Source organism: Misgurnus anguillicaudatus, chromosome 2 (assembly GCF_027580225.2).
Source record: "Misgurnus anguillicaudatus chromosome 2, ASM2758022v2, whole genome shotgun sequence".
NCBI lineage: Eukaryota > Metazoa > Chordata > Actinopteri > Cypriniformes > Cobitidae > Misgurnus > Misgurnus anguillicaudatus.
Window position 1 is genome coordinate 9,344,741 of NC_073338.2, and position 23,813 is coordinate 9,368,553.

The 23,813-nt window shown below is 36.6% G+C and overlaps 1 protein-coding gene across 3 annotated transcripts in view; it reads left to right on the plus strand.

Moving 5' to 3' along the window:
* The window catches only part of sema6ba (sema domain, transmembrane domain (TM), and cytoplasmic domain, (semaphorin) 6Ba), a 194,653-nt gene that overhangs the window by 83,540 nt on the left and 87,300 nt on the right, over window positions 1–23,813 (plus strand). For 2 of the 3 annotated variants that reach the window (XM_055201303.2, XM_055201304.2), the window contains 4 exons: window positions 7,960–8,080; window positions 18,260–18,374; window positions 23,202–23,262; window positions 23,411–23,473. In XM_055201303.2, coding sequence (XP_055057278.1) covers window positions 7,960–8,080; window positions 18,260–18,374; window positions 23,202–23,262; window positions 23,411–23,473 — 360 coding nt within the window. Of the gene's footprint in view, window positions 1–3,025; window positions 3,608–7,959; window positions 8,081–18,259; window positions 18,375–23,201; window positions 23,263–23,410; window positions 23,474–23,813 lie in introns of those variants that run through there. The other variant, XM_055201301.2, reaches the window with a different exon arrangement.

Genomic DNA, 23,813 nt, shown 5'->3' on the forward strand with positions numbered 1-23,813 from the left:
TTAGAGGTACTTTATACAGTATAATATAATACATTTTTAAATCTAAAGAATCTTTTTTCACTACAAATTTGTTTTTAAAACAGAAAGGTTCTTCAGATGTTAACGGTTTTTTATGGTACCATTCAGCCTAAAATGATTCGTCTATGGCATTGTAAAGGACCTGTATAAGTGTAGTGTTGTAGTCAAGACCAATATCTCACGAATTTCCCAGCCCAGTCTCACAAAATTTCGTCATATAGTCACATAATTTTTTGATTCTTTTTTCGTGATATTATCAGAAAGTTTCGCATTTTTTCGTGATCGTATAACGAATTCCAGTTTTCGTGTGATTGTCACATTTTTGTTACATATTTGTAACTGTTTTGTCCTATTTTCTTACCATTGTCGCTTCGGTTTAGGGTTAGATTTTAAAATGACATTCCTACCCAAGCCCAACTCTAACCCTAACACCAGCCGACATATAAAAAAAATCAGAAAAATAGTCTAAACCAATACATAAAGTGACATTTTAATGCAAGCACCAAATCTTACCCTAAACCGAAACGACAATGGTTTGAAAATAGGAAAAAAGCAATAACCAATACATAACCAATACGTGATAATCACACGAAACAGGAATTTGTGATAATATCACGAAAAAAGAATCAAAAAATGACGTGACTATATAACGAAACCTTGTGAGACTGGGTAGGAATTTCCATGGTATAGTCACAGAATATTTTGCTCATTTATCCGTGTCATTTTCACGAATCTCCGCATTTGTCCATGTCCGTACCACGGACTTTCTTTTCCGTGTCAGTTTCATGTATTGGTTACTCAATTGTTTTTCCTATTTTCTTACTATTGTCGTGTGGGTTTGGGGTTAGAACGACTTTGTTTTACATATAATGACATCCTTACCTAAACCCAACTCTAACCCTAACGTCAGGCGACAATTGATTAAAAGTCCGGAAAAAATAGTATAAACCAATAGTTAAAGTGACATCCTAACCCAAACCCCAAATCTAGCCCCAAACCCATGCGCCAATGGTTTAAAAATAGGAAAAACAACTGAGTAACCAATACTTGAAACTGACTCGGAAAAAGAAAGTCCGTGGTACGGACACGGAAAAATGCGGAGATCTGTCACAGAATATTCTGTGATTATACCACGGATGTTGGTTAAGACCAAGACTTTAAAGGGGGCATTTCACTTTTTTAAGATGTCAAATAAATCTTTGGTGTTCCCAGAGAATGTATGTGAAGTTTTAGCTCAAAAATACCATATAAATAATTTATTATATAAAATGGCCACTTTGTAGGTGTGAGGAAAAATGTGACGTTTTGGGTGTGTTCTTTTAAATGTAAATAAGCTGATCTCTGCACTAAATGGCAGTGCTGTTGTTGGATATTGCTGATTAAGGGGCGGTATTATCCATTTTCTGACATCACAAGGGGAGCCAAAATTCAATGACCTATTTTTCCAAGTCAGATTTTCATGATATGTCCCCTTTATAGGGCTGAAACCAAGAAAGACAAAAGTATTTTCATTTTAAGCAAACAAATGCGAACATTGAGGAACTATTTAATTACCGAAATAAAGCAGACATATTTGTTTCAAATTTTGTCTAAATGTCAATCATAAATTTCCATTTTGTGGCCATTTTTATAAATTTTGTTAACAACATTTTTACACGTTCCGCATTCATTTTTTTAAACATTTTTATTTAGTTATGTTATAGGGGCTTTATTTCGACAGAATGCAGGAGATTTTTAAGAAACGTATTAGTTTGGATCGGGATTAGCAAAGGTTCTCCAAGACGGGAATCGAAATCGGGTCACCGTGAGCACACTGGCATTATATGTCGGCGCACTAACCACGAGGCTATCAGTACTGACCCCAATTCGTTTTTGACCCGCAACAAAGCGAAAACAAAAGGAATCAAATTTGAAATAAATTATTAACTGGATTTTAAGCATGAAGCTCTTCATCCAATCACATGTTAACAAATAAATCAGATAAAGCACCAACAGTTTAGTGATTTGTCCGCAGATGTGGTCTTGAAATAAAATTCAGAGACGACTAAAGCCGAAGGTATACTGCCGCATGATGTCATTTTCGTCATCAGGAGGGTCCGCGTGCAGCCCAAAACAGCATGCGCGTGAAAATATTTAAACAGAACACTCGACTACAAACAATTATACAAAGGAAATAGACAGCATTTGGACACACACTATCGTTTTTCTTCTTTAATTTTTACTTCTTCCAAGAACAGAAAGCTGTGGAGCATGTTCGTTACCATAATGTTTGATTTCTGTTCTTTGTTTTATTGTTGTAAACTTTGTTTGCAATGGTGGATCGGCTACTTTTCTTCACCTATCCTAATGTTTTAATGTACTGTAAATGTCGCCAAATCAGTGCTGTGCTGACGGCCTGGTAGAGTAATAATTTGAATAAGAAATCATGTGTATTGCGTACATGTCGAATGCGTAGCTGCGATGAGTATCCCCTGAAAGCTGTGCAGACTCGTGCGCACGTAAAAATGTGTATCGCGGGCTTTAGTCTGAGACCAAGACAAGGCAGAGTCCAAATGAGACAAGACCCTAAAAAAATGCTCTTGTGACTCAAGATCGGTCTTGAGTACTTTAATCTTATCTTTATCTACTGGAAGTAATTTTTTATTTCAGTAATGAATTCCTGTATTTTGTGGTCTTAGTTCACGATGCTTTGGTGAGGCTCAATCTCAAGGCACTTCTCAGCTTAGCGGATAGACAGGGTTAACCTCAGCAACATTCCCGACATTGTCCCAAGTTATGACGTCATTTGCTTTGGACGGGCATTATGAAGGGATTTCCATCTCAGACTGCTGTTTCAAGCTTTTCATTGTCACGGCTGCTAGCCTGCCAACAGAGACTTGGACCCTTTCAGTGTTATTCAGACCTCGTTGCTCAGTGTGTGAGAGAAAGGAAGTGAGAGCGTTTGTGAGGTGTGTGTGTGTGTGTGCGTTCCATTAACAAGGAACAATTGAGGTGATATCACTGCCTATTAGGCTTAATTTAAAGCTATCACCAAACGTAATGTGTCTCTGGCTTGGTCACGACCTCCTTAAACCAAATTACAGACGTGTTTTGTAGGGGAAACGCGTTCGAGGTTACAGGACCCGATGGGAGGATACCTATCCTGACCTTTGAACTTTCCTCTAGGCACAAGGGTTAAGACTGGAACGGAGTGGGGGGTGAGAGAGATTAAAGAGAGAGAGAGAGGGGTTTTGAAGGCTCCAGACAATGAATGGTTTCTTTAGGAGATATAGTAGGGTATTAAGGAGCTGTATGTGCCCACCAGTCTTTTTGTCCTTTTAGTGTCCTCTCATAAACAGCCTGTAAACGTAAAGACGCGCACACTCTCTTCTGATGCTTAAAGGGGTCACATCATGGAAAACCGGATTTGCTTTGCTCTTTTAAGATGTTGGGGTTTGATGAGTTCAAAACACTCTCTACAGTCTGTCCGCAACAAAACTGAGCTGCAAAAAGCAAATTGGGAAATCTCTATTTGTGTGTTTTCACACGGATTGTTTGTCACAATGTAACACGCACAGCTATTATGGATCTGACAGGAAATCCACAACCAGTAAGTAATATTTTTACTCATTTCACAAAGATGTTATTCAGTCCATACTGAAATCATATAAATATTCGTCTTCAAGATACAGATTGTTTAATTGTAAGTGGAAAGAGTAAAAAATATGATTTTGGTGCAGCAAAGCAAGACTTTTTACATTGTATAAAAATTTAACTAATGCTTACCTGTGCAAAAATGTTTGCATGGTTACTTTTGAATCAGCCATAAATCTGTTGATATGGTTGAGGTTGCTTCATCTGTATGACATTTTTGTTATATATTTTTATGCACCTTTCTTAAAGTATATGATATTGTTGTTGCAATGTGTTTTTTCTTGCACTGTTTGCACTTGATTTAACACATGCAATTTGTGTAGCTAAAATGAAAATTTTGTCATAATTTACTCATCCTCATGTTTTTTAAGCCTGTATGAATTTATTTTATTAGATATTTTGATAAATGATTGTAAGCACACAGTTGATTGTAACCATTGACTTTCATAGTAGGAAACCAAATATTATTCAACAAGAAACGTCAACTGTGTGCTTACCATCATTTATCAAAACATCTTCATCATTTGTCACACACTTCCATAATATTTGTTATCCTACTATGGAAGTCAATGGTTACAATCAGCTGTGTGCATCATTCCTTAAAATATCTTCTTTTGTGTTCATCAAAAAACAAAAAATCATACAGGTTTAGATCAACAATTGGGTACATTTTTGGGTGAACTATCACTTTAAAATGTACTTGTTACACAAAAATAGTCTGTTTGATTATAATAGCACAAGCACGAGGCAACATTTATGTGTAGTATGAAACTTGTTTGTTTAATTTCCTAACCTTAAGTGTAATAGTGACGCCAGCCGTAATATACCATGCACTCCACTCCAGATAAAACAGAATAGGATACTACCCCTTAATATTTTGACAATGTTGTTTGTGTTGTCTGTGCAGTGTATAAACATTGTGTTTGCACATGCTAATTGAGTATTAGTTTCTTTCGCTAATGGCTTTGAGCAGGATTTCTGGCTTGTGAATTTTGAAGCCTCAGACGGCATGATATTAATTTTGAAACTTTACACCGAAGGCATCCAGATGCCTTTCAATTAGTTGTCTGTTTCTCTCGTGCCGTTCGATTCATCCTCTCTCTAGAGATGTCTTTATTTCATAACTCGTTGTTTCATCTCATTTTAGTGATAATAAATTTATAGCTCAAGACTTGTTGAAAGTTGACAGATCTGTAATAGAGAAACTTCTTAGAATTCTCAGAGATTTAAAACTTATACTGTAGTTTATATCATAAAAATGCTTTTACATTTAACTGATCGAATATATTTATTATTTTTTTCCTGACGATATCTTTATGTCTTACTTTATGCCTCTCAGATGCATTCGTACACTTTATGCTGCATACACACATAACGCAAAGCATCACGTTCCTCGCTCTAGATTACTTGTGAGATTTAACTTTGTGTCATGCGAATTTTTCACTTGAGTTGAATATTATCAATTTGCGCAAAGATGCGTTTGAGAGGAATAGCACATATCCAATTCGAATCATTTGTGTGAGATTGCGTCTATTTGCATTTCCCAGCTAACAGGGAACATTCCAGCAACTTTGGCTAACGTTCTCTAAAGGTTCTCTTCAAAATACGTTCTTGCAATAACGTTAGAAGAGCGTTATCTGCAATTGATAAACGTCCTTAAAACGTTTGCACTAGAAATGTGATAATGGCATCATTAGCAGAACGTTTTAAAAACATTAACTTTGAAAAACGTTCCCATTTTGTAGGTAATGTAACGTTCTTCAAATGGTAGCATTGCAAACGTTATAATTGGGTTGTTAGTGGAACTTTCTAAATACATTACCTACAGAATGGTAATGTTTTCAATACTAATGTATTTAGAAAGTTCCACTAACAATGCAATTATAACGTTTGCAATGCTACCGTTTTAAGAACGTTACATATGTACTAATGTAAAACGGTAGCATTGCAAACGTTATAATTGCGTTGATAGTGGAATTTTCTAAATACATTAGTATTGAAAACATTACCATTCTGTAGGTAATGTAACGTTCTTAAAACGGTAGCATTGCAAATGTTATAATTGCGTTGTTAGTGGAACTTTCTAAATACATTAGTATTATAAACGTTACCATTGTGTAGGTAATGTAATGTTCTTAAAGCGATAGCATTGCAAACGTTATAATTGCATAGTTATTTGAACTTTCTAAATACATTAGTATTGAAAACTTTACCATTGCATAGGTAATGTAACGTTCTTAAAAAGGTAGCATTGCAAACGTTATAATTGCGTTGTTAGTGAAACTTTCTAAATACATTAGTATTGAAAACGTTACCATTGTGTAGGTAATGTAACATTCTTAAAATGTTAGAATTAGAAACATTATAATTACATCATTAGCAGAACGTTTTAAAAACATTACCTACGCAATGGTAACGTTTCAAAGTTAATGTAGCGTTGTTAAACGGTAGCATTGCAAACGTTATAATTGCGTTGTTAGTGGAACTTTCTAGATACATTAGTATTGAATTGCGTAGGTAATGTAACGTTCTAAAAACGTTTTTAATAACGCTCTCATAACCAAAAAAATAAGGTTAATACAATGTCTAAAAAACTATGTTTTTAATGCACCAAGAAAAATTTTATTTATAATCGAATCTGAAAGTAAAGAAAACGTTCTTAGAACATTAATATAATGGCAAATGGAATGTTTATATAATGTTTAAAAAATATTTTTAAAACATTATTACAACAGACTAAACTGTTCTAAAAACATTTTAAATAACGCTCTCATAACCATAAACTATAAGGTTAATACAATATCTAAAAAACAACGTAAAAAAACATTGTTTTATAACCTAATTTAAACGTTAAGAAAACGTTCTTAGAATATTAATATAACAACATACCGAACTGTTCTAAAGCTGTTGTGAATAATGTTAATACAACGTTAAAAAACTGGATGTTTTTAACGTTTAATCTCTAAGAATGTTAAATAAAGTTTTGAAAACTTAAGTGAAACGTTCCGGGATTGTTTTATAACGTAAAATTGTTAGCTGGGTTTGCATTGACTTTGTATTTAATCTGCTCGCACAAATAGTTGAATTCGCATTTGGTGTGTACTGCTTAATAATATTTAAGATCTTTCTCAAAACACAAAGCCCTCATCTTTCCAACTGTAGCGTCCTCACCAGAATAAGAACGATCTCCAGGCTCTCGATCTTCATTTAAGTTAGTCTGGTGCTGGTGCACAGTCGCGTGTGTTTGTGTCAGTAATCTGCTGGAATAAAGAGGGCCGGCACGCTGTCATAAATTATCCAATTACAGCAATCACGCTGGTAGAGAAACAAAAAGGGGGACGCTGAAAAATGAGGGTGGAAATAAAAAGCACAGATGTTGGATCATTGTCTTCCTTTCTCTTTAGCGGCCGGTCACTCCTTCTCCCATAGACCCAATGCAGAAGGTGCTAAAGATGAATTGCAGTGCGCGTCTTTGAGCGCGTGTGTGGTCTCAGGTCTCTGCGGTCATTGTGGGTTGTCTGTGAATCAAAAGCCCTCGCAACTCTCATCTGGTTTGTGTCTGAAGGAAGAACTGATTGTCGGAGATGAAAGCTTTTGTTAAAGCGTTTTATTTCCCACTTACGCTCGCGCGTAGACAGACACCCGTTAAAATCCCGAAAGTCTGCTTTGGCTTCGTAGACAGGTAGTTGTGGTTTTTGTAGCCTCATGAAATGCTTAAATAAATGTCAGATGTCGCAGAACAGAAAGCTTCTGTTTCGCCTCGTGGCCACATGTGGAGTCGCCTGTGCATTTTGATGCTTTAGAAAATATAATGAACTGATAAAGTGCATGAGACATCTTGGGTTGTCGAATATGCGATTCTGTGTATGATTAATAATTTACATTTATGCAGTTTTACCCAAGGAGATATACAATGCATTCAAGGTCTACACAGTAGAACACACATCTGATTAAAACTATTTATATTTATAGTTTGTACGGCACAGTAAGTCTATTTGGATCAAAGCATCTGCCAAAAGCGTTATAATGTAATATAAATGTATATTTATTGTGGACTCGAACCCATGACCTTTGCATTTCCAGCACTGGTTGAGCTGATAAGGAGTCACATTGTGTATCAGGAACTGTAACATTGTTATTTGCCCAAAAATAGACCTTCAAGTCGTTTTTTCATATAAGATGCTTACTGACAAGGTCGCTGGCTATGTAGACAGTGAGGCCTTTTATTAAGGCTTTGAATGGAGGTTTGATATTTGTTCACTGTCAGTGTTTTTTTTTAATAATATTTCTCATCTGTTGTCTTCTCAGCCCCGGTGTGTTGCTGCCATGGCAACCATGACTGCCTCCTTATGGATCTTTGCTGTTCTCCAATTGGCTGCCTGCTCATTTCCTGAGGAACCTGGTCCTTTAATCTCCGCCCCTGCTGAGGGTAAGTGCATGCCCCCCTCGCTAATAACAATGTGCTGGTTTATATCAGCAGGTTAGTTTTCAGTCAGACATAAGTCAGTTTTACGTATTTAAAATAACACAATTAGCAGTAATGAATACAAAGCATTGTCTTTAATACACATTTAAATCAGAGTGTCATTTATAAAACATTTATAAAGTACCTCTGAAATCTGATTGGATGAGCACGCTTGCACATTTAAAGAGATAGTTCACCCAAAAATGAAATATCTGGCATCATTTACTCACTCGCATTTTGTTACAAACCTGTATACATTTATTTGTTTTGATGTGCACAAAGGAAGTTATTTTGAGGAATGTTTGGAACCAAACCGATAATGAGCCCCATTGACTTACATAGTAGGATAAAAGAATACAATGGAAGTGAATGGGGCTCACAAACTGTTTAGGAACATTCCTCAAAATATCTTTATTCGTGTTGATCAGAACAAAGAAATGAATACAGGTTTGTAACAACATGCAAGTCGAGTGAGTAAATGATGCCAGATTTTTCATTTTCGGGTGAACTATCCCTTTAAGAAATCAAAATGATCTTTTTCGGTTGCCCAACGCCATTGTCCAGGTCTTTAACTATAGCAGGCTACTATAAAATAAAGTTATATGCCCAACAGACTACTGTGGATCTGTTTAATTACTGAGCACAACTGAGAAAATAACTTAGCACCTTAGAGCGTCTGTCGGCCAATCAGAATCAAGCATTTAACCCAGTATAAATGAGGAGTGTTTTAACAACGATTAACCACTGATTACAAGTCAGAGTGCATATTTACACCCTGCTGACACCAAATAGATATGCATGAACAGAAATCACAGACGCCTGAAATTACTATAGCAACAGCAGGCTACCAGGAACAACATAAGTACTGTCATTATATCATTAAAGTCCCCATGAAATAAAATGAATGTTTTTTGGCTTTAAGTATAAATGTGTGAGCCTTAAGGATGTCTATAAACAAGTGTGCTTCAAAACATTGGCAAAACTCAAAGTCTATCACTTCGGACATATTGGATCAACGATTTTTATGACATCATTACGCACATCTCATTCGATTCCAAGCTGTGAGGTAAACTAAAACCTATTTGCTATTTTCAAAGGCCTTTACTTTGTATGCCCCAACCTAGTCTCTTATTCATGCCAGCTTTTGTTTGACACCGACGTTCAAACAAGCACTCACAGTAAGTAATATCTAGAGTCACGTTTCGGGGCGTGAAAATGTGCCCACAACAACAGACCGGCGTGCAACAAGTCAGTCATAAAAATAACCAGCCGCAAGCATCTAAATAAACAACATTACTCACCATAAAACAACGGTGTGCACTTCATCAACAGCCACACGCTCCTGGTAAACATCTGTTTGAAGCATATCTCTCCACTTTTTAACACCTACAAGGAATTCAGGAGAACCGAAGACAAGACTAAAGCGGCCAGCTGCGATGTTAGCGTCGTTGTTTCATGTTTGCCCACATACGGCTGATATCCTTTCTCAGTTAGGTACTTAACCTGATATTCCATAATCGATACGAGATGCTGACAAAGAGTCGGACAGGCTTGGAAAATAATACTCTTCCCAAATCCTGTCAAAACATCTATTTTTGACTCCACTGAATGCCTTAAGCAAAACTCCTTGACGTCTTTTACAGAGTCTATGTCGCATATTTTTGAGAATTCAATGTTTAGCTGATCATGATATCTGCTCATTTCCCACGTAAACACTAGGGGTGTACCGATTAATCATGCAAATGCGCGTTTACTCAATGAATGAATTTGAATGAATTACGGTGAAATCCCTGCACATCCGAACGCCAGGGGGCGCTCTCGTGCAGAAAATCCCTTTGTGCCACAGAAGAACGCTATTCCAGGAAATGTCTACAGGAATATTTATATCGCTGTTCTTAAAATTGTTTCAGGTATTTTCATGATAATAAAGAATATTTTGAATGATTTTGTTTAACGAGTGTTGCTTTTTTAAATGCAACTCGTAATGATTTTAGATTGATAAGGACTTCCTACTGACCAAATGCCGTAGTACACGCACAAGCTGTTCATGAAACACAGAATTGCAGCCTTGCGATTTAGAATCGATTTCAGACAGGCATCTTTAATGCAGTAATTCTTAAAGTGTGGTCCGCCAAACCCCCCCAGTGGTCTGCCAAAAGATGACCTAAACTAGGTGTTTATACAATCGTCACTTATTTAAGTAGATTTTTCATATGAAGCTGCAACTCATTTCACATTTACGTTTTCAAATGAAATAAAATTCATATAATAATTTCTGAACATAGCATTGCATTTGTGTTAAAAAAATTAGTTTTTGACTTGAAACAGTTGCATATTAAACTTAAGTTTAGCTTATCCTTCCGATTTTGTTGTTTTTTGGGGCGCGTGTTAGAGTGGGATCCTGTTAGGTGGTCCTCAGAAAAAAATTGGAAGATAAAGTGGTCCTTGGGCTGAAAAAGTTTGAGAAACACTGCTTTAATGGAACACACAATTAATCGTTACTAGGGATGTCCCGATCAGGTTTTTTTGCCCTCGAGTCCGAGTCCGAGTCATTTGATTTTGAGTATCTGCCGATACCGAGTCCCGATCCGATACTTCCATAATACATAAAAAAGAATAAAGAAGAGCGAAAAACAGAACCAGGATGTTCCTTATGTCATGCCGCACGCGTTGCTGTTTCTGTGTGGAGTCAAAAGAGTCTAACTCTGTGCCAGCGCATAATTATAGATGTGTTAAAAAATAATTAGAATATTTATGGTATATATACAGGGGTTAAATTGGGATTTGTTTTGTGGGGATGCTCTGTTGGGAGGGAGGGTTCGAGGGGTAGCATGTTTAATCCTGATGACAGCAAAGCCACTGGTGTGTTTCAATGACATTTTGTACCTCTGATAGGATTTTATAAGTTTCAGTTTTAAAGCTGTGCCACATGTTGACCCAAACTTTAAAACCTGAACTTTAAATTATGCAAATCTATGAGTCTGACACCCTATATGCATTTGTTGCACATGTCATTATGCACAATTGATCAAACTTTGAAGGAAGTTATAAGACTTAACCTCCTTGACTAATTCTAGGCATAAGATAGACTACCCAAAAAGACTCAATTAACAAGAAAAACAACATACTGATTCAGCAATATGTCTTATAAAATAGACATAGAGATTCCCTAAGCTGGTCAGCAGTTAGTTAAAAAATACCTATAGTTAGGTCGTAATTAATTTGTATAATCAAAATACATTATTTTATTAACTATACAATCAGTTATATCCAGTTATCTAGTTAACATATTGTAATGAGATGAGTGACATGGCTATACATACCTTAATACTTTGTTTCTAGACTTTTTCGACATGGGCACCATTCTTACCTCTCTCTCTATCTCTCATCTCTCCAGTATCCTGCGCGAATGCGCGTTCTTGAGGTTCTGAGTGAGACGCGGAGCTGCGTCTGAGCACATGGTGACAAAACGATCAACGCGTCGTTTAAATGAGCGGTAAAAACGTGGTTTTGTCGTGGGTTCCTTGCACGCACGAGTGTGAAGCTTATGAATGAAAACACGTCAATAGGCTTGCTCGACTTCATGCGGGGCCGCAACAATCGACAGCCGGGTGACGTCAAACTACCGCGCGAGTGATCCGCGAAATCATACGGAGGAGTTTGCTTTTAAATCGCTCCCGCGGAACTTTGACGTCATCCGGCTGCCGGTTCTTGTGACGCCGCATGAAGTCGAACAAGCCTATTTTCTTCTTGTCAGTTCACACGAACCAGCGCAGCGCGTACACTGGCGCGGAGCAGAGCGAGACCTTGATGGATTTTAAACCCTGCATATGTATCCGAGTCTTGATCGGGAGGTGACGTCCGATTCCGATCGAGTCCGAAATCACGTGATCGGGGCCGATTTCCGATCATGTGATCGGATCGGGACATCCCTAATCGTTACAGCCCTAGTAAACACACCTGCTTCTCTTCCTCGATCGAACGGCAGAGCTTTGTTTCCCGGGGGACCGAAAATAATCTCAACAATCGCGTCTCCCGGAAATCCGGTTTATTTCAACAAATCAGAAGTTGACTTCGACTTTTCTCAAGTGTGCCATATGCATTAGACATTTAGCCAACGTTTCATGGGCATGACGTCTGAAGCTGACACTAGCCCCAGCCTAACTTCCTGTTTAGAAAATTATGGCAGTGCATCAAACACAGCTATGCATTTTTAAGTAGTTTGGTGGGTCTTTAACTCTTTCCCCGCCATTGACGAGTTATCTCGTCAATTAAGAGAAAACATTTGTCTGGAAAAAAACGTGTTCCTGATGAGTTTTTATGGAAATCTGTAATAGAGACAATAATTTAAACCCAATTTATAAAAAACAGAAGCAAAAAAATTATTTGTTAATTTTACAGTTTGTGTATGTTTTGATAATCCTTCTGAATCTGATCTCTAACAAAATTTCTTCACAAAAATAAAATTATTCAAGTTTTGCAAAAAAAAATATTTTAGAAGAAAAATACCCATATTTAAAAGTTTATAAACTGAGAAAAAATAAAGGTATAATGAAACTTTTTTCTGATATATATATTAGGGCTGGGCAAAAAATAGATCTTTCGATTAATCTTTTTTTAACGTGGTCAATTCAAAATCGATTCTCAAAGAGCATTTTTTCATATTTATTTCCGCAAACATTGAACGTAAGATTACATTAATCTAATTACTAGTCTTTAGAGGTGTGAATCTTCACTGGTTCCTCGATTCAATTCGATTCCGATTATTAAGTTAACGATTCGATTCAATTCGATGTTACGATGCATCATGATGCATCACGATGCATTGCATCCTTTTTTTTAATTACTGCACATTGCTACATTTATTTTGATGAATGTAAGAAGTCAGATACAGTATTTGAACTCCTTTGTATTTTGTTTTCTTCAAGAAGTATACTAAAGTATACTACTTAATAGGAAACAAGACAAACTTGTTCTGTAAACAGCAAACAACAGCAGCATTTAAAACTAAAACATTAGGAAAAACTAAAAGTGCATAATACTGTCAATTAAAGCATTATCAACACTTGCATTCTTTAGCAGCTCGGGGTGAAAACGGTTAACGTGGTTTCTTAGATTAGTGGTATTGCCTACATATTTTATTTGTGCATGGCAGGCTTACACACAGCGTGTGTCTTGTCCAGTTCGTGCTTACCAGCATGTTCATAGAAGCCGAAATGAGCCCAGACATCGGCTTTTAAAATACCCGGTGCATTTTTTATCACTCGTTTCTCACAACCCTCTGCCATTTTTTCTACCGCCACATACCTGTACGCGACGAATGACGTCAGCAGGCTATAATCGATTATGGGTTATTACTGCATCGATGCAGAATCGTCCACCCCCTCATCGCGATTCATCGCACAATCGATTAATTGTGACACCCCTACTAGTCTTCTCCACTAGATATCACCCTCTTTTTTGCCTTGCGCGATGTTACCAAGGAGCGAGAGGCGAGCCTGTCATTCATTCATTCAGTGCTTAAAATGGCGGTTTCAGGTGCTTTATCGACGTTGATGCCACTTTCACATAAAAATCAGAAGTATGGAAGCATTTTAGATTTCGCAAGCAAGATGACGACGATTTGTGTTGTGGCTTTTAATTTCTTTTTAGTAATTACCCACTTGTATACTGCTGTTCACTCCTTTTTTATTAATATAGTATTTGTATTAAATCTATATTCATTGAGTTGAATCGAGAATCGAGTATAAAAACCGACCCGAGAACCGGAATCGAAAACTGAATCGAGTATAAAAACCGACCCGAGAACCGGAATCGAAAATTATATATATATATTAGAAGAAAATTTTCCTGGAAGGCAGTTTGTGAAACTTTTGTGAAAACCACAAAAATTGCTGGCGGGCAACTTTAAAAAACAAACGCTGTCTGGGAACGAGTTAAAAATCTGTTTTTGAACTACAATAAAATCTCATTAAAATCCACCTTCTTGTTGCTTTGAGAAAGCTTTAGTGTCGCAGTAAGACCATTATGCAAGCAATTCAGATCATTCTGTTATGTGATAATGTACAAATGGGTGACAGATGATATCTATATGTCAGTGTTTTTTTAGACAGTTTAGATATTTCAGATAGATAAAATGCACATTTGTCTGTGCTGTTTCTAAGAGCTTTTCAACAGAAATGTGCTTAAACAATGCACACAAACTGGATGTGTGTGTGAGGAGCTCCCATGGATCCATAATCACTGATATTGATGAAAAGCTCCTCATGCATCTCTAATGATTCAGTAGGGATTGAAGGTTAAAGGTCATCTAACTCAATGTAATATACACACCCAGAGATGCCAGCGCAGTCGAAAATGTGTTTGTGCAGATTCAAGAGAAATACTGTGACCCTTTTTAAGGGTTTCCAGCTAATTGCTCTTTACTAAGCACAAAGACATTTAAACCCTGTGAAATGTGTCCAAACAACCGTTGGCGTGAAAACAAGCCATCGGCAACAATATAACTATCCTGCTCTTCTTATTACATTGGAATTAAATACTGGCCTAAAAAGTGAAAAATATTATTAGCATTCGCTGTAAATTTCCTTTATGTCTTCAGGCCGGTCTGCCCACAGATGGAGTGGATATGGGATACCGAATACAGACCGCATAACTGTTGTTGGAGGACCCATTCCTGTCTTGTTTTGAGTCTTAATGTGCTTTTTAATGCGTTTAATTCCCTTTACACATCATTTGGAAACCAATTTTCCTTTACTGAAAGTGAAGTATTTCCAATGTAGTTTTTAGTATTTGGTGATCCTTCAGATGTTTTTTCTCTGTCGAGTTAAAGGCGTTTTTGTTGTTATGTCTCCCACATTTGTGATTAGTGGTTGAATAACGCTGGTTTACTTTTAAAGACTTCGGTTTCCGCTTTCTGTTATTTCTATTTTCATGTAAAGCTGCTTTGAAACAATGTAACATTGTAAAAAAGCACCATATAAATACATTTTGATTGATTAAAACTACATGCCAGAAGCTTGCGCCAGCTCAAACGCCTCTTTTGCCTTTTTAAAAGTGAAAATAGCACTGAAATGGAGTGGACATACAATAGTTGTATTTGCGACTGACCTTATTGCATATGTATTCGTAGGAGTTTCCCTTTCAGATGCAAAATGTATGGCAATAGAATATTTAAATTAATCACGCAACAAGATTTACTAAGGTTTGCGTTTGTCAATTTATTGGTATTTGTGACATTAATGAATGCCTAATAAAGCATGTCCTAAACTCTATGCTATTTTGCGCTGCTTTTGTTAGATTGTGTTAGCCATTATGGAAATAAGATTTTTGTGGCCATGTTTTTAACGTGCGTCCTTTAAGTAAATCACTCGCAGAAATTTCGAGAAGGGTTTTGTTGCAGCAGTTGCACTCTCAGACACATGCGCTTCCTAACAGTGATGTCACAAAAATGAAAAGTTTGTTTGCGTTGCCAATGGATGGTGAAATTGTTTACTTACCAAAGCAAAAAAAAAAAAAAAAACGAGTTTTTAACAAAATATTTTTCCTTGTGTTTATTGCAGGATTTAATAAATACATTTTTTTGTTTGTTTTCAAGGCACTGTTTTAACTCTTTCACCGCCAGCGTTTTTTTAAAAAGTTGCCAGCCGGCGCCAGCGTTTTTCATGATTTTCACAAAGGTTTAATGCCTTCCAGAAAATGTTCTTCTTTAAATATATAAACATACAATATATCAAATGAAAGAACATACCCTCTGCTTTCATACAAAAAAAAACACGTTTCATCATACCTTCAGTAGTTCTTTTGTAATCAGCTTTTGAATATGGGTAGGTTTCTGCAAAAACACCACATTTTGAGCAAAAAGCAGAGATAATTCCATTTTTGTGACGGACTTTTCATAGAGATCCCATTCAGAGTGATCTTTAAAACAGACACGGACATGCAGCAGCTTGCCATAGGGCAATACTTCCGGTTTTAAAAAGTTGCGCAACCTAGTGGATAATAGCGGTATTGCGGAAAGACGGAAATACTCGTCATTGGCGGGAAAGCGTTTCTCTTGATTGACGAGATATCTCGTCAATGGCGCCGAAAGAGTTAATATATACACCAAAGCTAACAATTATCAAAAATACTAAGAAGTTGTTAGATCTAAAGTGCAACACAAAATTGTAGTTTAACCTAAAGCACATTTTTAATCTGGTTTCATTTAAACATATTTCACAATAGGTACCATGGGGGGTTTAAAAAGTAATAAAATTGATTTGTGCATCTGTAAGAACAGTACAGAAAAAAAGTATTATTGCTTATACAGACACTTAATTGTAATTTCCTTTAATTAACTTAATTCCTCGCCAGCTTTTTTTGTGATTTTCACAAAAGTTTCACAAAATGCCTTCCATGAAATTTTCTTTCAAAGATATATTTAAAAATATATTTCTAAAGAGTTTGGTTCCAAAACGCGATAAACGCCATTTAAAAAAAAATGAGTTCCTGCCAAAATCAGTATTATATCAGGTCAGTATTTAAAAGTAAATTCTTAATTTTACGCAAAATACAATATCCGCTGTTTCATTCTGTCATCTTTTCTCCCTTTTTTTCCTAAACGCAATAAATGCCACTCCTCCTTTTCTGCAGAATGCAATAAATCCGCTCAACAAATTACAGCGCACCATTCGACGTATCGTAAACAAACAATGGCGGCGCTTTGAATACACGGACTCCAATCTTGTACTTTGTGATCAACAAACAAACAAAAACAAAATAATACTTTGATGGCATTGAAAAACCTGTGATGGGAAAGAAATGTAAGCCATCAAAATCTATCTTTTAATATCAGAAACTAAAATTCCTAACAAAATGTTGTCATGATTCTGCCATCTTATCCTTTGTTTAATCTAGTCCTGTGGCAGGATCATGACAGGCCCATGTTTTGTGTGGGATCACGTGGTCTTAGTATGGGTTTTACTAGACCACGTGTTCCCGGTGTCTTGTCACTTTTACCTCACTCCCTTGTCACCCTCATTGTTAATCCATGTCACCTGTTGTCTTTATTAGTTCTCCCCTATTTAAGGTCTTTGTGTTTGTTACTCTGTGCCTGTTCATTGTTGTTCCATGCCTTGTTATACCCGTGTGAGTACTTTGTTAGTTTAGTTCAGTCTAGTTTATCCAGTGTTTTGTGTTTTATCAGGTTATTGTTCAGTGTTTCCTAGCTTCGTGTTTCCATCTTATTCTGTTACCTTGTGTATGTTATTTTTGCCCCCTCGTGGGTTGTTTATTTCTATGTTTTGGTCCCAATAAATTCCCTATTTTTGTACATCTATGTCTGCACTTGGGTTCTGTCTAAACGTATCGTGACAAATATAAAGTCTCATATTGAGAACAACACATTTTGCAGTAATTACCGTACTAGTTTTCTGAGACTCACCATTATGAGTATATTGCATGTGATGTTGCAATGTCGACCTAAGTGCATCAAAGAATGCAAGTTGTCACTGCAAGTGACATCACTGCCAGGAAGCGCATATGTCGCATATGAGAGTGCAAGTGCAGGTGACTCTCTTGGAAATTTTCACTCCCATCATTGCTTTTTTTTAATTGCGCTCTTACGATAATTTGCTCTTTTTAGTAAATCTTGCCCTAGGAATTTACAAATAAGAGATTTCTAAATTTAAGGATGTACACTTATTAAGAAAATGTGCTTAAAAGTAAAGTAAAAATGATTATTTAAGACAAGATTTTTAGCAAATATAGTGGTATAGTGGTTACTCCAAATTCTACCCAGTTCATAAGGCTTGCTCATATATCTGTCACTATTTGTGACTTCTGGGAAGTACATCGATGCCGCATCTGTGCTGCATTAACATCTCATTTAAATGCAGTGTTTCATGGTACAGTATTTATGCCTTAGATGCGGTTTGTGTGTCGTCTTTATAATGCAAACGCGGGTTACGAGAAGTTCCTTTTGGACAGTGATGTATGACTTGTAGTCTCTCTTGTCCCTTAAGGTCTCTGGTGATGGACATATTCCTGTCTGTGGTCTCTTTCATCCATCTCGACTTCATATTTCATTTTTTTTGCACTTTCTCTCTTCTCTGATTGTTGTTTCTGTACAGCTTTTTAAAACTTTTCCTTTCTCTCTCTTAGTGGTGAGACGGTATCCAGTGTTTGTGGGTCGAGCCCATCGCTCGTACACCCGTCAGGAGCCGCTCTACATTCAAACCGTCCTAAAGGTCAACCGCACACTTTACATCGGAGCCCGGTAATGTCCACCTGCTCTTAACACCATAAAATATACACTGCACAACCCAAATGCAAAATTAAATTGCAGTGACTTGACATTATCTTTAAGAAACTGATTAAATCAGCCTATAATATAAAGGAATAGTCAATCAATAGTATATATTTTTTTTTTTGATATAACCTGCTTTAATGAATCATTCATTAAAATTGTGTATTATGAAAGTAAAACTTATAAAAGTGTTGGCTTTAAAGAAATAATTTTTTATTTTTACTTATGCTTGAAATGATATATATCATAACTTCAGTGTATTTTGTCTTGCATTATGAACTATATGAATATGAAATTATGTTTTTCTACAGTATATCGCTCAACCATCTCTTAAACGAATTGGTCTTAAGTAGAAATGACATGTTACCAAATCTGAAAATGTTATTAATGTCCCAAACATTTCACATTAACATCACAATATGGGTGCACTGTTCTTCACAATGAAGCCCGTTTTTGCTTTGGTCACACTGCTAAAGTGGGTGTGATTGATGTTTTGGCTGAAAGTCTGTGTTGGTTTGGACTGCTGTTACATTTAGTTACATGTCTTTGAAATCATTCACATGGACATCCCTTCAAAGTCAGAGCTGTGAGGATTTGGACTCCCGGGGGAGTTCACATGTGGTCCTGGTTAGATGGCGGTTGAAAGTTAACCCGCTGTTCGATGACCTTTCACATTACACAGTCAAGCTTCTTAAACGCTTGGTTTCTCTCAAGCAAAGTAACTGATATTGCCTGTCTTGTGTTTCGTGAATCACTATTATAAACTCTCATCCGTGTTCTTCTATAAACCAGTTACTGTCAACACAAAACTGTAAAGCTGACATTTCAAAATTGCAACCAACTCGAATTTAGTGGCATTTCAAGATGTTTTCATATCACAGATACACCCTTTATAGACTGGTTCATGGATTGTATTCTTGAATTTGTCTTTTGGGTAAAAAAATATCTCATTCAAAGACGTTTCTTGTCTCCCTCAATTAGACATTTGAGTTTTGGGCTGTTTTTAATTTTGCATACTGTATTTACTTTAACCCTTTAAGTGTCACCCCACCCTATTGAGTTAAATCTACACTCTTGGAGCTTTCAAACAATATACAGTTTGTCATGATTAGATAAGAATTCATATGCAAACATTGAAATAAATGTAGGCGTCCTGCTGGTGGGACAGTGACATTTAGCAGAAAATAAATGTTTTCAGGCACACTCTCTTCATAAATGAATCAATTACTTTCCCTACATAATATATTTTATAAAACACTGTTGAAATATTTATTCTGGAGGGTTACACCTTTCCAACGATATATAGTTTGTAGTGATAGATTAAAATTTACATCAACAATATTAATGCAAACTTAGGTGTCCCGTATTCGGGACGGCGACGCTTAACAGTTAAAGTATTTAGAAAATGTTGGAAGCTTCTGTCTCACATAAGCATGAAAAGAGAAAATGATTTATGACGAGCTCAGATGCAAAAGCTGCTAAACGCCATCTGACCGAATGGTCTCGACACACGCTATATATTCATCAAATATTTTTGCTTCAAATCCGCTTAATAACGGCTTTAAGCCATTCAGAAATACCAGATTGTTAAACGTCCTCTGGTTTTGCAACGAAGGACAGTCACACTGTTTGAAATGCCAAAAGTGACGTAAGGCATTTCAGTTACTGACTAATAACCATTTCATTGCCCTTAAAGTGAAATTACTGAACCTAAACATAAAAGCCTGATAAAAATGGCCATTTACAAGTAAAGCACTTAGAGGCTTTTGCATTTGAACTCTTCAAATACCCCTCTGCCTACTGAAACTGCCTTGAATTGAAGTCCACCGTCGGCCTGGTTTAAACTTGTGTGGCAGGCTTGTTTTAGAGGGGTTTTGAACATCTTTTAGCTGGTTTTAGTTGGCCATGCTGGAAGACCAGCTGACCCACCAGCTTGACCAGGCAGGAAGCTTGGCCAGCTTGGCTAAACTGGTTGGCTGATCTTAGCTGGTTTAAGATGGAAGTAGCTGTTCAAGCCAGCTAAAAAAGTGGCCAAAGCCCCTCTAAAACCATCCTGCTTAACCAGCTAAAACCAGGTTGGGATACAAGCTGGTCCTTTCACTACAGCTTTTAAAACACAATACTCCTTATTCAGTCGGCCGCCATGTTGATTCCAAAACGATGCTGTGAGGGATGGACGTCCAGAGCGTGCGCTTTAAACCTGTTGTTTTGTATCAGGATGCTGGTCATTCAGCCACCAAAACATAGAAAATACATCATTTTTTAAATTTCCACAGGACAATGAACCTTAGAAATTATGGATTGTTAAAATTAAAAGAGACATATGATCTAATTTTGAGATAAGAGCAGCGCAATGTGCTATAATGGAAGTTACTTTTCAGTTGAAGTAATTTAATTAATAAAAATGTACTGAATTAAACTGAACTTATACCACGGGCCTGTTGAATGCTTTATTCTGATTGGCTGAGAAATGTTCTATGGGTGTTAATTAATTTTCTGTTAACCACACACCTAACTTGTCAAATGTCTTAAAAATAGGCACCAGAGCGATGTTTGTGGTAACCATGGTATAAGAGGAATTTTTTATAATTCAACGGCCCGTCGTCAATTATTTCTTACATATTAACGTAGAATTATGCACTCTATGCATTGTGGCTGAGTGGGAACAGTTTAAGTCATGAAAGGAGATGGCAGAACAGAGCTTGACATTTTTGTGATGGAATTATGCAGTTTTTGAATGCAGAACTTCTTTGACATAAAAACACCTGCAAAGCCTGAAAAAGATCAACCCTTAGCCAAGTAAGTAGTCTTGCATAGCCAGACCCTCAATACTGTTTTTCGCTGCTTTATCTGGACAAAGCCCGCCCACGAGGCTGTTTGACCGACATGTCAAACAACCAATCACAGTTTGTTTCGTCTAGCGTCACGTTTCGGACTCCCCACAATAACGAGCCGGCTGGCAACAAGTCAGTTTTTGTTTTAACCAGCCAACCGAATAGCATCTAAATAAACAACATTACTCACCATAGAACAACGTTGTGCACTTCATCAACAGCCACACCAATGAGACACATCTGTTTGAAGCATATCTCTCCACTTTTTAACACATACAAGCAATTTAGGAGAACCAAACTTTTTGACTCCACTAACTGCCTCAAGCTAAACTCTTGGACGTCTTTTAGAGAGTCGATGCTGCGAACTTTGCATATTTTTGAAAATCCAATGTTTAGCTGATCATGATAACTGCTCATTATCCATGTGAAGACAACTGATTCTCTTCCTCAATGGAACGTCAGGGCTTTGTTTTCCAGGGACCGAAACTAATCGCGACACTCGCGTCTCCTGGAAATCCGGTTTATTTCAACAAATAAAAAATGACTTTGACATTCCCACAGGGTTTTCAGAAAAGTGTATGATAAACATCAGATGTTTAGCCAACAATCTGTGGGTGTGACGTCTGAGGCTGAGACTAAAGAAAAAGTAAAGCAAAAGTAACTTAAAAGTAACGTAAGCATTACTTTCCATGAGAAGTAATTAAGTAACGCAATTAGTTACTTTTTTGGGGAGTAACTTAATATTGTAATGCATTACTTTTAAAAGTAACTAGTGCTGGGCAAAGATTAATCGTGATTAATCGCATACAAAATAAAAGTGATTTTTTTGCATAATATATGTGCGTGTACTGTGTCTAATAATTGTGTATATTTAACCATACACACATTCATATATTCATTTCAGAATTGTTTTACTTATATATAATTGTTTTTAATTTATTTTTAATATAGAATATATACAAATATAAATAAATATATACTCATGTATTATGCCAAAGATCACTTTTATTTTGTATGCGATTAATTTCGATTAATCTTTGCCCAGCACTAAAAGTAACTTTCCCCAACACTGCTTGTAAGCATGCTTGCTTTTCTTTTAAACACTATAGTCCTATAACTAAGTACATATCTCCAATTACAGATGAAAAAACACAGCATGAAAAAGTTAAAAACTTTTCTCCGGTAAGTTTTTTTACGCACATTGACCGCAATCAACAGAAGCAGGATTTATTTCTAACTAAATAACATTTGTACACAATTTTAGGGATTCAAATGGGGTTTTACCTCTAACAATACTTGCACAACCAACTACGTAAATAGGTTGTTATCAAGTCAATGTTCATGTCTTGAAAAAACATAACAGAGAAAATACATGGGACAAACCCTTATGTTCTATACAAACTGTTGTTGTCATAAAATATTGTATTGTTGCACTATATTAGTGTTTTAAAGAAAAGTAAACATGCTTACAACATGATAAATTAATGATTAGCCAACATGCTAATATCTAAAACGGATATTATGTACACAATGTGCTGCTCTTATCTCAAAATTAGGTCAAATGTTGTTTTTAAATTTAACAATCCATAATTTCTGAGGTTCATTGTCCTGTGGAAATTTGTAAAATTATGTATTTTCTGTGTTTTGATGGCTGAATGACCAGCATCCCGATACAAAACAAAAGGTTTAAAGTGCACGCTCTGGACATCCATCCCTCACAGCCTTGGTTTGGAATCAACATAGCGGCGGAGTGAATAAGGCGTATGCCCAAACAACATGAATCAACACTTTACAAAAGTGACAGAAGTAGTGCATCATCCTCACATGGGATACTGTTTTAAACCACATTCATTTGGCACATTAATTCTAAATGTATACTATACAGTGTTGAATAGATAGTATACAAAATATCTGCAGTGTTAATGATGGTCTGCGTATGCAATGTGTGTCCTGTTTTGTGCAGAGATGACCTTTATCGAGTAGAACTGGACCACGTGTCTGGAGATGAGATGTTTTACAGCAAGGTGAGTCCTTGTTACCCTTTTACCTTAAACTTTCTGTTGCACACACACATACACACATACACACACAAACACACACATACGATATGATTTTATATAGTTTATTCATCCTGCAATGGTTTGCAATGATTTGTTTTTTGCCGTAATGCAGAAAAGGACGTGGGAATCCAATAAGAACGACATCCGGATCTGTCGAATGAAGGGAAAACATGAGGTTAGTGTTGAACAGCACGGACATAAAATATTTGTATGCCATTTTAACGCTGTCTGAGCTGGAGAATTAATTCTGAACACTTTGAATGATTTACTGTTACCAAGAGCTCCGTTCTTCATGCCCAGGGCCATGCTGGATGCAATCTCATTTCTCCCTGAGCGTATATAACAGTATAAGTTTGTGAGGATTTGGTACACAAAACAAAATGGCAATCTAGTCTCTCTGTGGCCATTTGTTACTTGGTTTGGTGGATATGTAAGATAGGTGCTGTGGTGTGTTTTCAGCTTCGGAGGAAGATGTTATTGCTCAGATGCTGAGGAGATCTCACGTGTGTAGCATT